The sequence below is a fragment of the Nyctereutes procyonoides genome, unplaced genomic scaffold (genome assembly GCF_905146905.1).
Source record: "Nyctereutes procyonoides isolate TBG_1078 unplaced genomic scaffold, NYPRO_anot_genome, whole genome shotgun sequence".
In the NCBI taxonomy this organism is placed as follows: Eukaryota; Metazoa; Chordata; class Mammalia; order Carnivora; family Canidae; genus Nyctereutes; species Nyctereutes procyonoides.
The window spans coordinates 38,120,263-38,136,466 of record NW_026575048.1 but is presented as its reverse complement, the minus strand read 5'-3'; the positions used below and the strand labels follow the sequence as shown (position 1 = coordinate 38,136,466).

The window sequence follows — 16,204 nt, the reverse complement described above, 5'->3', positions numbered from 1 at the left end:
CTAGAAATCCTAACTCAGCTGGCACTGACTCACTGTTGAATGTCATGATGGAGCTGTGCCTATAGAAGGGTTTGGTGGGGGCAGAACTGCTGACTTGTCCCATGAGGATCAGATGCCAAAATCCACACTCAGCACTGGCCCAGGAGTTGTTCACATGGAACTATTTAGAATACTGGCAGTGCTCTAAAATCAAGGGCTTTGATCTTTCCTTTCTTGAGCATGGTAGACCTGGGAGGCAGACATGGTAGACTTGGGAGGACAGCCCAGGGAGAGCAGTATGATGAGGTGAAGCACGAATGGCACTTGATTTCTGATCTGTATTGTTGCCAAAGTGCTGTGGGACGTCCAGGGAAATTCCTTCCCCTCTCTGGGTGGCAGTGCCCTCCCTTGTGAAATGGGGAGGCTGATCCCCTGCAGCTGGGACTGTGAGAATTCTAAGCAGAGCTGTGAGGACATTCACACAGCCCTTCACCCCCTCTCACCATTTATTACTGCAGTAACAGCTGCTATCCCAAATTGGGGTGGGGAACAAAAGAACAAAGTCCCAATGGCATATGAACAAGCACTGAGACTTTGCTAGGCTCTCTATGAATTGTTTGTATATATTATCACATTTATTTGACATGTCAGTGTACCCCAATTTGGGAGAAGGCTGTTTAACCTCAAGTGGTCACCTCAGATGCTTGGACACACATGTCACTGCCCATTCAACAGTTGCTTGCTTGGTTGTCACTTCAGAGCACATGGAAGGGGCTGTCTTTTACCTGCTGTCTGACTCAGGCTCTCTGGGAGGTAAACAGAATCTGTCTGCAGATGTTTTCCCCAGCCCTGTGCATTGTGCTGCTCATTCTTATGGTGATGGCTTTCCACTGGGCAGTGAGGAGATCCTGGGGAGATATAAGAGGATACCTTAGGATCCAGCTTGCTGGGCTCATTGGTTGTTTTCTGGAGCTCTTGGGTTCCCTGTGGAGGGTGCATGGCTGAGAGGCCCATGGGCCGATCTGCTTGTCTGACTTAGCTGGATGACAGCTCTGCAGTGGACTTTTGTCCTCAGTACCTTCTGTATCTCTTACTTGGTAAGGTGATAGTACTGTAGGTAATTGGGGAGGGTCAGGTCTAGGCTGGAAGGGGATGGAAATGCCATCTGTTCTTGCTAACCACATTTAACCAAAATCCATGTCCCCCAGTAAATACAAAAGTGGACAATGCAGCAGGCTAACAGAGCCAGCCTTTGTTTATTTGACTTCTGTGATCTCCAGGCATGTCTCCTGACATAATGTAGGCCAGAACCAATGGACTGAAAGACAGAGGAGCAGGGGCTTAAAGTTAGACGGGCCACGATTGTGAGCAACTGAGTGTATGTACTTCTCATGAGAGAGTGGCCTCCAAACTAAGCAAAACTGCTATCGAGTCTTCTCTTGTTTGAATCTTTGCTTTATTGTTTCTCCCTTCCTTTGTTGCAGGCAATCAGTAGCTAAATGTACAGGGGTAATTGCAGGCATGGAAGCTAGGTATAGCTTTGTGACCAGGCCCAGCCCTCTCCGGGGAATCTGCTGAATTGGATTTCAGAGCAATTAACTGAATGGAGAAGATTTGTTTACAATGAGTAGAGCAGGATTATCCAGACAACTATCCTTTAGACCACCTTTCCCCTTTTTGGGGGGAATGGGAATTTTCTTGGAGTGCTGGTGGAAGTTTGAGACGCAACTCCTTGACACCTTGAAGAGCAGAAACCCCACTCTGATAGCCCTGGATCTGACTTACTCTTTCTTTTACCCTCTCTAGAATTGAGCTTCGGGCCCTGGGCAAGATCTCAGAAGGAGAGGAGCTGACAGTGTCCTATATCGACTTCCTTAACCTCAGCGAAGACCGCAAGAAGCAGCTAAAGAAGCAGTACTACTTTGACTGCACGTGTGAACACTGCCAGAAAAAGCTGAAGGATGACCTATTCCTGGGGGTGAAAGATGACCCAAAGGTACACGTAGCCCTGCTTCTGGGCTGTTTGCGCTCATCTTCTCCAGGAGCCGGCAAGGGTGGATTTCAGAGCTAATCAGTGCACCCTGGCTGTCAGTTCCCAGAGAACCAGCCTGTACCTGTTGGAAAGTTGCTATGGGATGGGGGACAGAGCATTGATGACAGGTCCCCAGCTAGTGTCCTGGGGCTACCACTTGCCAGGAGTTTTCTTTGGAAAGTTGCCCAGTTTTCTCATCTGTAAAATAGGAATGATGGTGTCCACAAGAAGGGGTTGTTAGGAGGATTGAACAAAATGATATATGTAAAGGGAGAGGCATAGAGGGTAGGCACTGAGTAAATTTTAATTCCTCTCCTGGCCCTTTTGCTGCTAATGCTGAGAATTTCTTATATTGAGACCAGATAGGCAAAGGATTGGTTGCCTGGCTATCACAAATGTATTCCTAGTCCCCTGGAAATGAGTAATGTAGAGATGGGGCAATGTGGAGATTGGTCAGTATGCTTCACTCCTAAGTAGCTTGTTGACTCTTTGATGGTGAAACTGTTGAGCGGCTGAAGGGTTACAGAGGGGGATGTCAGGAGCTCAGCTAAGCTGAGAGAGAGCCCAGCAATGGTATAAACAAAAGGCTAGACCTGGATTCCTTCTGTTCCACTTTCCCCCAGGTGGATCAGCACAGATGTGGTGGTCTTCTCACTGCTGAAGGGCTCAGAACAAAGAGTTCCAGCACTTTCATGGACCCCAAGGTGGGGAGGATGAGGGAGAGGGTGTGAGGGGAAAGCTAGGCATGGAAAAGTAGTGAGTACTGAGTTAGAGTTTCCAAGTTTTCCTCCTCCTCCCTTGTAAAGAGGCCTCTGGAGGTCACTTCAGACCTTTATCTGAGGTGACCAAGGCCTCGAATAAAGAAACCAAGGAATAAAGACCCCCTGGCTAAGAATGCAACTGTGCAAAGAAATATGAGTGGCAGGGAGCACCTGGGTCCTTGACTGGACTCTCTTCAGAGACTGTTGGGAGGGCGCTTTCCCCCACAGGCCTGCTAGGTAGAGCCTTTGTATTTGTCTGTGGTCAGGTCTGTACATGTAGGTTTTTAACTGGGAGCTGGACTCCTCTGGGGAGGCTATCCAAGCACTTCTCTATAACCTGCAGTGCACCAGTGCATTTAAGATACAAATACACAAATATACTTCTTAATTAACTTCTGCATCCTATGTGTGGGCAGAAATTTGTCTCTGATTAGTGCAAAGAAAGACTACAAGCAAAACTGACTTGTAGGTACAGATGGTGGGACTACTGTCAATTCATTACTTAGTGGTATTAGTGCTAATGTTCAGGTAATACTATTTCCCTACTTGGTTCATTTCTTTTGTTCATCCTCTGGCCAGTCTAGACCTTTTTTTTTTTGCCACTAACTTATTTCTTTTAAGATTTTATTTATTTATTTGAGGAAGAAAAAGATATAGCACAAGTAGGGGTGGGAGTGGCAGAAAGAGAGGGAGAAGCAGACTCCCCACTGAGCAGGGAGCCAGACATGGGGCTTCTGGGATCATGACTTGAGCCCAAGGCAGATGCTTAACTGACTGAGCCACCCAGATACCCTGCCACTAACTTATTTTTATTCTTAATATATCATTTTTTAAACTCTTTGCCCAAGAAGTTCTACTTCTAAGAATTTACCTAGCAGAGTTACTTCCATATGTGCACAAAGACAGGTGTATAAAGAAATACATTGCAGCATGGTCGAGAACAATTGGATAAAACCTAAATAACCACCAATAGGGAAATATTTAAATTAAATTACCTTGCAATCACTAAAACTTATGAGGCAGATTTTTGTGTACACATATGGAATGAACTCTCTTCTTGAGGGAAAAGAATTAAGAAGCCAAAATTGCCATGTGCATTAGTTGACTAGGGCTTTCATAACCCAGTACCCCAAAGTGGGTGGCTTACACAAAAGAAATGTATTCTCTCACAGTTCTGCAGCCTGAGAGTCTGGAATCAAGGTGTCAGCAGAGTTGATTTCCTCTGAGGAGTGTGAGTATACTCTCATAGTTCTGGAGCCTGGGAGTCTGAAATCAAGGTGTCAGCATGGTCAGTTCCCTCGGGGGGCTAAGGGGGGGTGGTCTGCTCCAGCCTTTCTCCCTGGCTCTCAGATGGCCATCTTCTCTCTGTGCCTTTTCATGTCTTCCCTCTGTGTATCCCTTTTTCTTCACTTGGTATTCTTTTTATAAGGACACCAGTCGTAATGGGTTAAGGGCCCACTCTACTCCATTATGACCTTATCTTAACTGATTAAGTCTGCAATGACCTATTTCCAAATAAGACTGCATTCTGAGGTACTAGAGGTTAGGACTTCAACATATGAATTTGGGGAGGGTGCAGTTCAACCCATAACACTGAGTATGCTATCATTTATAAAAAATAAAAGGACACTCTCTCTCTCTCTCTCTCTCTCTCTCTCTCTCTCTCTCTCACACACACACACACACACACACATACACGCACACACACACACAGATCCATGCACACACATGCCTGTGTAGGCATAGTCAGGCTTGATACAAACAGGAGGAGGAGGGGAAGGCTGTAAGCAACAGATCAGTGATGCTTGGTGTGGACATTTTGAGAGTCACCCTTCCCAGGCAGTTGGGAACCATGGGTTAATATGGGCTTTTTTTTTTTTTTTGAAGAATTTTATTTATTTATTTGAGACAGAGAGCACTAGCTGGGGTGGGGAGGTGGAGGCATGGGAAGGGCAAGGGAGAGAAAGAAGCAGACTCCCCAATATGCAGGGAGCCCAATGCAGAGCTCCATCCCAGAACCCTGGGATCATAACCTGAGCCAAAAGCACATGCCTAATCAAGTGAGCCACCAGGTGCACCTAATATGGTTTTTTTTTTGTAGGAACAACCTTCTTTTCACAGAATCAAAGGTTTGGTATTCCAGGTATATTGGCATGTCTGGGCAGGGCACCAAGCACAGTACCATAGGAGTGACAGGAAAGAATAAGCTCCTGTGTTCACCCTCAGCCTGACCTTCTAGAACCTGTGGGATAACGTGTTTTATGGCAAGCCTGCCAGTCCACCTTCCTGATGTGTGGCCCTGAGTATTTGTTTCATATCTTGTTCCCACCACTACTTTATTTTTAATTAAGAGACCAGACTCTTTTCTCCCTTTCAAAGTTAAATGTATATTGTAACCTGGATAAAAATCAAAACCAAATATTTTTTAAAATGAGAAAATAACACCAAAATGTAGAACATTCCTCTCAACCATAGCTTTGGAGCCTCCTTGTTTAGATTGCTGAATTTTTTTTTTTTTTTTTTTTTTTTTTTTGCTTTCTCCGGCCCTTACCCCTGGTTTTCACAATAGGAAGCTACTAGTGTTTCAAGGTTGGGCAACCAGCTCCCTCTTTCACTCTTCTCTTCCTCTTCTAGTCCCTCCCCCTCCAGTGGCTCCTCCCTTTTGGATGACTCCTCCCCCTCTTTTGACTCCTCCCTTTCCTCCTCTAGTCTTCCTCTGGTTCCTCCTCTACTGGCATTTCCCCCTGCTCCAGCTCCTCACTCTTTTCTTCCTGGTTTTCTGTTTAACTTCCTGGTGTTCTGTTTTCCCCTCTAGGGAGGGGAGTCTCTCTCTTCAGGGTTCCTTAAATCCTATCTGCAGATCATGTTTTCCTCCTACCTTTACTCTTAAAAGTGGAGCCAAATGGAGCAGCCCCATTTCCTTTCTCAGAATAGCTTTATCACATATTGCACACGTAATTAACAACCTTCTAGCCAGGTTGTTTTGAGAATCTTGGCAGTTGCCTCCTTGAAAAAATTTGATTCACTTCCAAAGCTTGAAGTAACACCTCTTCCTTACAATATCAAACTGAACTAGACATTTTATTAACATCTGATCACTTGGTATTCTCCAACTCTATCCAGCAAGCTACTGATTACTCTAGAAGATTCACTATGAATTTTGAGTTTTAAAGATATTGGAACTTACAGTAAATTAGAGACTAGTGGTCATAAGCTAGATGTGATTTTATGAGCCAATTTTGGGGCAACAAACTATGGATGACACCAGAAATCTAGGATTGACAGATTGGTGGTATACCTCTGGATTACCAATTACAGAGCTCTGTCTTACCAGTTATGACCAGGTGAGACATGGACCCTCTCTCACTTAGGCTCTTGATTCAAATGAGTTTAGGAAAGTGAATATGCACTTAAATGACTTGTCTGAAATCAAGACAAGGTCTGAGTTAACAGAAGACTAAGTAGTACTCTGGGGCCAAATGATAACCAGTGGTCAAGACAAAGGTTAGGTCCGGAGTGAGGCCTGTGAACAGGAGTCACAGCAGTGGTGGATGCATCAATTGTTGGAGTCAGGCCATGTGACAAGTGTAGGTGGATATGCAGAAGGACTCAGGGAGACTAAATGCAGAAGGAAACAAGGATAGTCAAAATTGTAGGGCTAGTCAAGAACTCCGCAGAAGCTGAAGTAAGTGAGGTGGGTAGAAGAATAAATATAAGGCTTGTTCTTTGGAAGATCCTGACCCAGAAGCAAGCCATCCTGGCCAGGAGCCTCTCATACTGCAAAGTGGACACTGCAGAACTGGCTCAGGACAGCTGAGAGACTGAGGGAAGAGCCTGATCCATCCACTAAAGTAGTGTATTTTTAAGAGAATGGATACCCATCCTCCTGTTACTTGTCGGTAGTTCAGTGAAGGTGACCTCACAAAACAGTGTCAGTGGCAAATCTTTTTTTTTTTCCCAGTGGCAAATCAAATGGAGCCACTGAACTCAACTCCTTATAGTGAAAAAGTTGGAAAACTGGTTAAATAAATTATTCTGGCCTTTATACAGTGGAAAACTCTACAATTATTGGAAGTGGTGATATATTTTTATATTGATATGGGAAAATATATATATTTACTGAGTGAAAAAAACAAACTCAAGGCAGAAATCTGGTACTATTCCAGTTAGAAGAAATATTTGGTGCTATTGGCTTATACACACATGCATGTGCACATCCACAGGAATGCAGTTCAGCCAGCACATACCATAGGCCATAACAGACATGCTCTTTATGGTATCTGTTCTGATTGGCCAGTGTCTTTCCTATATCAGTTGTTAAATATTTTCAATATTATTTCTGTATATATGCATTGGAAAATGTTCCTCAAAATGCTGTGTTCATCTTTGGGTGGATTCCAGGGATTTCTATTTTTTTCTCCATGCTTTTTTCATATATTTTAATTTTTTACAGCTTCCATATGTCAGTTTTATGGTCCAAATAAATAATAAAGTTATTTTCATTTTGGGAAAAAAATAAAGTTATTTTAATTTGGGAGTCTGCTTAAAACTCTCTCTATCTATCTATCTCTATCTCTCTCTGCATTTAGTCTCCCTGAGTCCTTCTGCATATCCACCTACACTTGTCACATGGCCTGACTCCAACAATTGATGCATCCACCACTGCTGTGACTCCTGTTCACAGGCCTCACTCCGGACCTAACCTTTGTCTAATAACCAGTTATTATCAGATTCGCCTAAGCAAAAAAAAAAAGAAATATTCCAGAAGAATTTCTGATATAGATGAGCATAACAAATAAATTTTTCTTTGGACATTGAGAAGTCTGGAACTCTTTCTTCAAAATTATAATGTCCTCATGGGATTTTTAATTAAGGTACCTCTTTCCCTGAAATATTAACACCTCATTAAAAAAATAAGATCACTATTGGGACACCTTAGACATCTGACTCTTGGTTTTGGCTCAGGTCAGGATTTCAGGGTCAGTTCAAGGAGCCTGCGTCGGGCTTCTTGCTCAGTGCAGAGTCTGCTTAAAACTCTCTCTATCTATCTATCTCTATCTCTCTCTCTTTGCCCCTCTCTTCCCCAAATAAATAAATAAGTCTTAAAAAAAAATAAGATAACTAGACTGCCCTGGCAAATGCTGTAAGCCTAACAAATCCAGATTTCAGAGACAGCTGACAAACTCATGATATAATTTGGTCAAGAGAAAGAAATAGGAACTGGATGCTAAGATACTTTGGAAGGATCTGAATGTCCACAGCCATAGGTTTCCTCTTTAATGAACTCCAATGGCAAACTAGAGTAGGATTTTTTTTTTTTTTTTTTGGTCAAGCCATAGGCTTCTGTCCTCAGCCCTGTGTTGGTCAGTATTTAAATCAGTGAATTGAGTGAAGACTAAAATGCAAGAGCGTGCCTGTGGAACATGTGGTTAACTTGAAGTAAAGAGAAATAATGGAAAATATTTTGAGTGATAGAATGAAAATACAAAATGTCAGAGAAAATACCACAGAGATCAATGTTAGATTCTGCCTTGGGGTCCAAAAACCCATACATAAGCATAAGGTAGAAAACAACTGGCTGGCAGCAAGGCTCCAGAGCTTGGTCAGTGGAAAATGCACATGAGTCAGAAGCATGGTGAGGGAGCTGCAAAAGCTATAGGGATCTGGAGCAACATGTACAGAAATGAAACATTCAGAATGAGGAAGGCATCACTCTTGCACGACACTGAGTGTCAAAAATGTCAGCTATTCAGAGATGCAATGGGTTGCTTTGTGAAGAGGTCTCTAAATCACTGTCCCTGTCTTTCCCAGCCCTCTCAGGAGGTGGTAAAGGAGATGATACAATTCTCCAAGGATACATTGGAAAAAATAGACAAGGCTCGTTCTGAGGGTCTGTACCATGAGGTAAGAATTCATTTTCATAGGGATGAGATGGGGAAGAGGGCAGAAAGGTTCTCTGGTAAGGGGGGGAAATGGGGTAGGGTGGAGATGGGGAGGCTATCAAGCAGGTTGTTCTTCTTAGGATATCCCTTGGTTTGGACTCCTCTTGCCCTTAAACCTTTAGCACCTCTTAGATAGATGTGTTCTCAAGTGATTGTTCAACCTACTGATACTGTGTCTGAGGAGAGCCCAGGCAGACTGACAGGGGTCCCTGGGGGATCTGTGATATCTCAGGTTGGCATCAGAGGTGGAGAAATGGAGATGGCATGTGGATTGGTTTCTTTTTTGTAATTGAATGCATACCCTGGTAACAGTTTTCAGTTCCTACTAACTGAGCATTCAACCCTGGCTCTCAAAGCAATGGGAGTTGTCAACTGCCTATACATTAGAATCACTGAAAAATCCTGATGCTCAGACACTGACCTAGGACAACTTTACCAAAATCTCTTGGGGGTGAACCCAGAGATTAGGATTTTTAAAACTCTCAGGTGATCTCAGTGGGCACCCAAAGTTGAGACCCACTGCCAAACACTGACCTGCAGAGCATTGCATCAAATTTACCTGGGTAGCTTGTTGGAAATGCACAGTCTTGCATCTCACCCCCTCAGATGTGATTCATCCAATCTGCAACAGACTGTGAATCAGTATTTTGTTTCCAAGCTCTTTAAAAACAACTCGGGCTTATAGCTGGGTTTGGAAGCCATTAAGGCAGGGCAATGTGAGAGATTAATTTATGTTTATTTCTATCTGCTTTTCCATTATCTTCATCCTTCTCATTTACTCATTCATTGCACATTTTCAAACCCCGAGTGGGGTGACAACACAAGACATGCTCCTTGCCTCCCAGGGGTTCTCTCAGATGGAGAGACAGTCACATCAATAGAGTGTTATTGTACAACATGGAAAACCCATGTCAGAGGCATGGCATAGAAGCTGGAGCAATTTGGAGGGCTCCACTGGTTCCATTCCTCTGTTTTCTCTCCTCTTTCTCATTTCTCCTCCTCCGTTCAAACGTAACAGGTCCAGGTGTCAGGTTGGACACTGGCCCCATGGGTTTAAGAGGATTGTCTTCAGGATGGATTGATTGCCAGCCCACATTTTTCACGTGCGGCTCTGGGAGAGTCTGAGAGCAAAATTAGCTTCTGCTCATTTGAAACGGAAGGCACTGTGTGGCATTTCTCCCATGGCAGTGGCAAAGGAAGAAGAGGAGAACAGAGAACAACTAAAATCTAGAGACCATCTCACTTTGGTCTCACTCACCTAAGCCTATGTGTAAACATGAGTCAATCAGGGAAGCCTGACTCCAAGTTAACACGGGTCAGGCCCATCTCATTCCTCACCAGGACCAATGCAACATCCTCCTGGGACCCTCCCTCTCTGCCAGTTCATCTTGTACACTTACATTGGGAAATGATTGTCAACCTCACCGTGCATAAGGACCATCCAGGGGTTTATTTGAACTATGGATTCCAGGGTCCCTCATCCAGATATTTGGTTTCATTTGGTCTGGGGTAGGGCCCAGACATTGCTGTTTTTTTAAAAGGTCTCCAGATAATTCCAGAGCCTGGCTAAGGTGGAGAATCACAGGACTGATGGTTAAGATAAAATATGACTGCTTAGCTTGAATTCTTACTCCATGTTTTACTACCTATGTGACTTGGCAAAGCACTTACCCTCTCTGTGCTTCAGTTCCCTTATCTGGCAAAATGGGAGTACTAGTAGTCCCTATGTCATTGCATTGCTGTGGGAATCAATCAATCAATCAGTCTCTCCCTTTCATAACTCTCTGCTACTTACTGACTGATGATGAGAACGCCTCGCTTTGGCATGTCACCCATATCTCACACCGTTACCCTCCTCATCCCTACACTGTAGCCAAATAGGACCATTTTGCTCTTCAGATCACAAACCACTGCTTTTCCACCCCTATCAGCAGTGTCCTCAGCTTTAAAAGAATGAGTGTCCAGTGTCGTGATGATGCTCTCTTATGTGAGTACAGGGCGTGTTGTGGTGCAGTGGTAATGGACAGGTCCTGTGTCTCCTCCAGGTGGTGAAATTATGCCGGGAGTGCCTGCAGAAGCAGGAGCCAGTGTTTGCTGACACAAACCTCTACACGCTGCGGATGCTGAGCACTGTTTCCGAGGTCCTCTCCTACCTCCAGGCCTTTGAGGAGGCCTCGTACTATGCCAGGAGGATGGTGGACGGCTATATGTAGGTAGCAATGCTGGGTCTCAGGAAGTCTCCTGGAAATGTGTCTATTCCAGGGATGGTAAATAGATGGCACACACACTGCTATCTCTCCCTCCTGTAACCCACAGCAGGCATCAGGAATCAGTCGTGGTCCTCTTTATCTTTACAAATGAGCCTTTTTAACCACAGTGCTCCAAGCAGTAATGACCAAATCATCAGGGCTGGTTCCTGAGATGAAGCCTATCTGTCATTCCTGGTCTTTCCCAAATCCTCCAGCTCATCTATCACTTGAATGGCATTTTCTGCTTTTGGTTTTCTTTTTCTTGTTTTACAGATTTATTAATTTATTCATGAGAGACATAGAGAGAGAGAGACGCAGAGACATAGGCAGAGGGAGAAGCAGGCTCCCTGCAGGAGCCTGATGCGGGACTTGATCCTGGACTCTGGGATCACCACCTGAGCTGAAGGCAGCCACCCAACTGCTGAGCCACCCAGGCGTCTCTGCTTTTTTTTTTTTTTTTTTAAGATTTTATTTATTTATTCATGAGAGACAGAGAGAGAGGGAGGCAGAGACACAAGCAGGGTCCATGCAGGGAGCCTGATGTGGGACTTGAGCCCAGGATTACACCCTGGGCTGAAGGCAGGCGCCAAACCGCTGAGCCACTCAGGTGTCCCAATGCTTTGGGTTTTCTTAAGTCTAAGTCCACCTTGATTTCAAGGGCTTGGAAAGGTTTGTCCCCCTAACAGTTAGCACAGGCAATCATGCAACCTTTCCTTTATTAAAATAAAATAAAATAAAAATAAATAAAAGAAGTGTCAGGCATCCTTGCTTATAAAATGCAAAGCCCTCGCCTTCCATGTCTATATTGGCATGTGACTTTGTATCTTTGGCTCTTTGGCCAAAAGAGTAAGTTGGTACAAGCAGGTTCTTTTTTTTTTTTTTTTTTTTAGAGAACATTACTCATATATAAAAGTCAGGAAAACTGTACAATATGCAGAAGGAAGCTCTGTTAGGAAGGTGCCAAGGAGATGAGAATACAGTTCTGTCCCAAGAAGGACATTGAAGTTCTTTTTATTCCCCTGAACTTCTGCTTTCCAGGAAGAGGGGTGGGGTGTTCCTAAGAGCTCCCAGCTTCCTGTTATCTTGCATAGTCCTCTGACTCTTTTGCCCATGATGACTAGGCTTACTGGCCTAGGGCAGAGTCTCACTCCCACAGGCTCACCCTGGGGAGTGTTTGGTAATTCCTCCCTTTCTCTGTGGCTCAGTTTCTGCTCCATGGGCTGCAGATGCCTCACAGCACTGGTGGGAGAGCAGATGGACCAAGTCAGTAAGGGTACTTGGTAAGTCGTCAGATGCTGTGCAAATGTAAGGAAAGTTGGGATTATCTGTTACAATGATTTGCTATGTCCTCACAGGAAGCTCTACCACCCCAATAATGCCCAACTGGGCATGGCCGTGATGCGGGCAGGGCTGACCAACTGGCATGCTGGTAACATTGAGGTGGGGCATGGGATGATCTGTAAAGCCTATGCCATTCTCCTGGTGACCCATGGACCCTCCCACCCCATCACCAAGGACTTAGAGGCAAGTAGCATCTCAGAGCTGGGCCTCCTTTTCTGGTCTAAGCTCTCTCTAAGGGTGGGAGCTGGATTCCAGTTTCTGCTTTTGCAAAGTCCACAGATTGCCCACTGGACCAGAAAGGAATTCAGAAATGCTTTAGTCCACTCCCCTTGTTTTACATCTGAGCAAACCAAGGCCCTGGGAAGGGGAGTAACCTGTCTATAGTCACATAGTGAATGGATGGCACAGCTGAGGTTTGAAGTCTGAGATGTTCCAAGTATGGATGGAGAAAGCCTACCTAGCAATGTGGGTGCAGCCATGTACATTAGATGTGCTTTGTAGAGTGGAGCTGGGGAGCACAGGCTCTGGAATCAGACTGCTGGGATTGAACTCTCCAGATTCACTACTTTCCAGCTGTGTGAGTGCAAACACGGAATATGTGGGCCTCAGTCTCCTTATCAGTAAAATGGAGAAAAGGGATAGAGCTGTGGTAAGGGTTCAGAGAGTTAATATGTGAAAAGCACTCAGAACAGTGCCTAGCAAGTAGCATGCTCTTTATAATTGCTGGCTTCCTTTGTGCTTTGAAGGGCTTGTTTATTTGAGAGTGACAGGGTTCAAAGGACTGTATGGTACAGGGAAAGAGGACAGACTTTGTTGTCATAAAGTGTCTGAGAAGACTGACTTTATGCCTAGTATATCATTCACTGCTGTATTCTCAATTCATCAATGATGACTGGCCCTTGAGAAATATTTCTTGAATAGAAATATGGGTGCATGGGGATTTTCCTAGGTGTCACACACTATGATCTTTCTGGTCTGTTATGAAGTATTAAGGAATCTCACCCATTTATGTCTGAGGAAACTGAGCACTAAAGAGATTGTCACTGGCCTAAAGTCCCACAATGTTAGTTGGGACCTATGTGTGTATGATCCAGGATTCAAATCCAGTTCCAGCAAACAAACATTCTTTGCTGAGAACAGTCCCTTGAGCTCCTCTCTCAGGGGTCTGACTCCCTCTCCTTAACAAACCAAGCCCAGTCCCAGGACATTGAGGCCCCTAGAGGATGAGTATGTGTGTGTGTGTGTGTGTGTCCGTGTGTCCTCTCAGTGGATACAGCTGAATCTCAGTAAGTAGGAGTTATTCGCCCCATTGTCTGCCCTTTTGAAAAGAGCCAAGGAAGATCAGAAGCCAGTATGTCCCAGTGGCCTGTCATCACTGTTTATGGTGTGTCTGTGTTCCACAGGCTATGCGGGTGCAGACGGAGATGGAGCTGCGCATGTTCCGCCAGAATGAGTTCATGTACCACAAGATGCGTGAGGCTGCCCTGAACAACCAGCCCATGCAGGTCATGGCCGAGCCCAGCAATGAGCCAGCGCCAGCTCTGTTCCATAAGAAGCAATGAGGACCTGTCTGATGGTGGGGTGGGCACCATGGCTGGAGAATTGGGGAGACACTTTGGAGTTGGTGGGTTTGGGGGAAGACCCTTGATGAGAAAGGATAATGTTCACTCTTGTGGCTGTGGGAATGTACTGTTCTGTGTTCCTCAGTTCATTTTGATTCATTTAAACTCAGTTCAACTTAATTGAACTCTATCCCAGCCCAGCCTAGCCCAACTTATCCTACAAATATTTATTGGGTGGAACACCCTAGGGATAAAGAAGCTTCAAATGTAGCGGGGGAAGCAAAATGTAAACAATTAAAACAAGCTTAATAAATGCAATGGTAAACTATATGGGGGCTTCAGTGGAGGGCATGTGTCTGGTATGTGGCGCATGTGTATGTGTGTGTATGTGTGATGCATTGGGAAGGATGTCATGGAAGAGATTACGTTTGAGCTGAGGGTGGCAGGTGCCTGAAATCTCAGGTGGCTGCTCACCTATCTGTGCAGGTCTCTCTGGGGCTGCTGGTCTTACTCATGGTCTGGAATACTCAGGTCTTATGTGACTAGGATTGGTGATACCCAGTTTCCTCAGGTTAGTGTGGGGTTATGAAGAAGGGGCCATGTTCAGGCCATTTAGGTTCTACTCAGAGAATCAAAACCCCTTAGTAAATATGAGAATGAGATGAATATGCACAAAGAGGTAGGGCTTTGCCCTTAGCCACTTGAGGCCTCATTTTAGGGTCTGGATTCCAAGTGTTCTGAAACTATTTCTAAAACACACAGGAGTGTCTCCTGCTCCCCAACCCCCCCATTGCCAAGCCCTGATTCCCTGTGATGTGGGTATGACTTGGATAGTAACCGAGATTTTCCTGGCCATTGGCCAACCAGGATTGAAGTCTTAGCGGGGTGAAGCTGAGGGTGAAACTTGGAAACACCTATACCTGATGATCATGAGTTCAGAGGAGGTGATTTTGGGGGTTTTATTTGGTTACATGTGCCTGGATGGTCTTTATCATCTTAGACATCATCATAGGCCCCCAGTAAATTTCTGTTGTTAGTAAGGAATAATTATAATTTCCCTTGCTTCATTTCTTTCACTGCCCGTGCCCTGGGGCTTCTGCTTTTTTCACCAGGAGGAATGTCTAATCTGGACTCTGCATGCCTAGGTTAGGATCTCCTTGGGGATGTGACCAACTTGCAATTATGTCCTGGGAGGTTCTGTGGTTTCCACCCAAAAGCGAAGGTCTTAGGATCAGCCAGTCTAGTTGTTCTGTTATCTTCTGGGGTCTTAAATTTTTCACCAATGTTTTAGGAGAATCCTTGAGCAAAGCTCTCCATTTGGGGGTGTCACCAAAAACTTCCATACCACCTGGGGCCACCCTGGACCCCACAGCTCTAACTACTACCTCCAAGCCCCATTTGTCACCTCTGCCTAAAGAGTTAGTTTCTCCATCCCCCCTTCATCCTCAGAACTACCTGCTGCCTCCCTCTTAACCTCTCCAATGGCTCTGCAAATATGCCCAGAACTGGTCCAAAGCTCTATGAATGTGCTACCTCTTTGCAGAATGCTCATACCTGGCATTTGGCTCTTCTTCAAGGATACCCCCTTCTCCAGAAGTTTTCACAGGAAGATTGACAAGTCTTCCAAGCCTCCATTACTAACAGGACTAGAGATGGCACCAACATTCTCCCAGGGACCCAACCGCACATTCAAATGATCACTCTTCTGCTGTCCTGTAAAACCTCGTCCAGGGCAGCCCAGGTGGCTCAGCGTTTTGACGCCGCCTTTGGCCCAGGGCGTGATCCTGGGGACCTGGGATCGAGTCCCACATCAGGCTCCCTGCATGGATCCTGCTTCTCCCTCTGCCTGTGTCTCTGCCTCTCTCTCTCTCTGTGTGTCTCTCATGAATAAATAAATAAAATCTTAAAAAAAAACAAAACACCTCCTCCAACGCTCTGCCCTTCTTTGTTACCTGCTGGTCATCCTCCCATATGCATGGTTTTGTTTTCCATCCCCTCTGCCTCAAATTTGGGGCTTCAGTGTGCAGTTACAAAAATCATCTAATCTGCTTGCTTCACAGATTCTTAATTTACTCAACGACAGATGTCTTTCCAGTTTCTCCATTAACACCCTCTCCTGGCCATAATTTCTCCATATTAGATGTCTAACTTTCTGGTCATTGCTTCCTACCTTTTCACCACTCTGTCTTTTTTTTTTCCACCCCAGATTACTCGATGACATCATGTACACTCTAGTGTTTCACCCTCCTTCTGTCTTGACCTCCTTCCAAATAAGCCAGTTCATCAGTGCTCCTTCCTACCTACCTATTCTCCCTTCCTGCCTGGCAGAGTCCCAACC

At 45.0% G+C, this 16,204-nt stretch overlaps 1 protein-coding gene across 2 annotated transcripts in view; it reads left to right on the top strand.

Annotated features, from left to right (window-relative positions):
- Window positions 1–14,196, top strand: part of SMYD1 (SET and MYND domain containing 1) — a 36,660-nt gene extending 22,464 nt beyond the window's left edge. For both annotated transcript variants that reach the window (XM_055326948.1, XM_055326947.1), the window contains 5 exons: window positions 1,786–1,975; window positions 8,584–8,676; window positions 10,760–10,923; window positions 12,319–12,487; window positions 13,708–14,196. In XM_055326948.1, coding sequence (XP_055182923.1) covers window positions 1,786–1,975; window positions 8,584–8,676; window positions 10,760–10,923; window positions 12,319–12,487; window positions 13,708–13,866 — 775 coding nt within the window. In that variant the 3' untranslated portion in view covers window positions 13,867–14,196. The remainder of the gene's footprint in view (window positions 1–1,785; window positions 1,976–8,583; window positions 8,677–10,759; window positions 10,924–12,318; window positions 12,488–13,707) is intronic.
- Window positions 14,197–16,204: the final 2,008 nt, after the last annotated feature.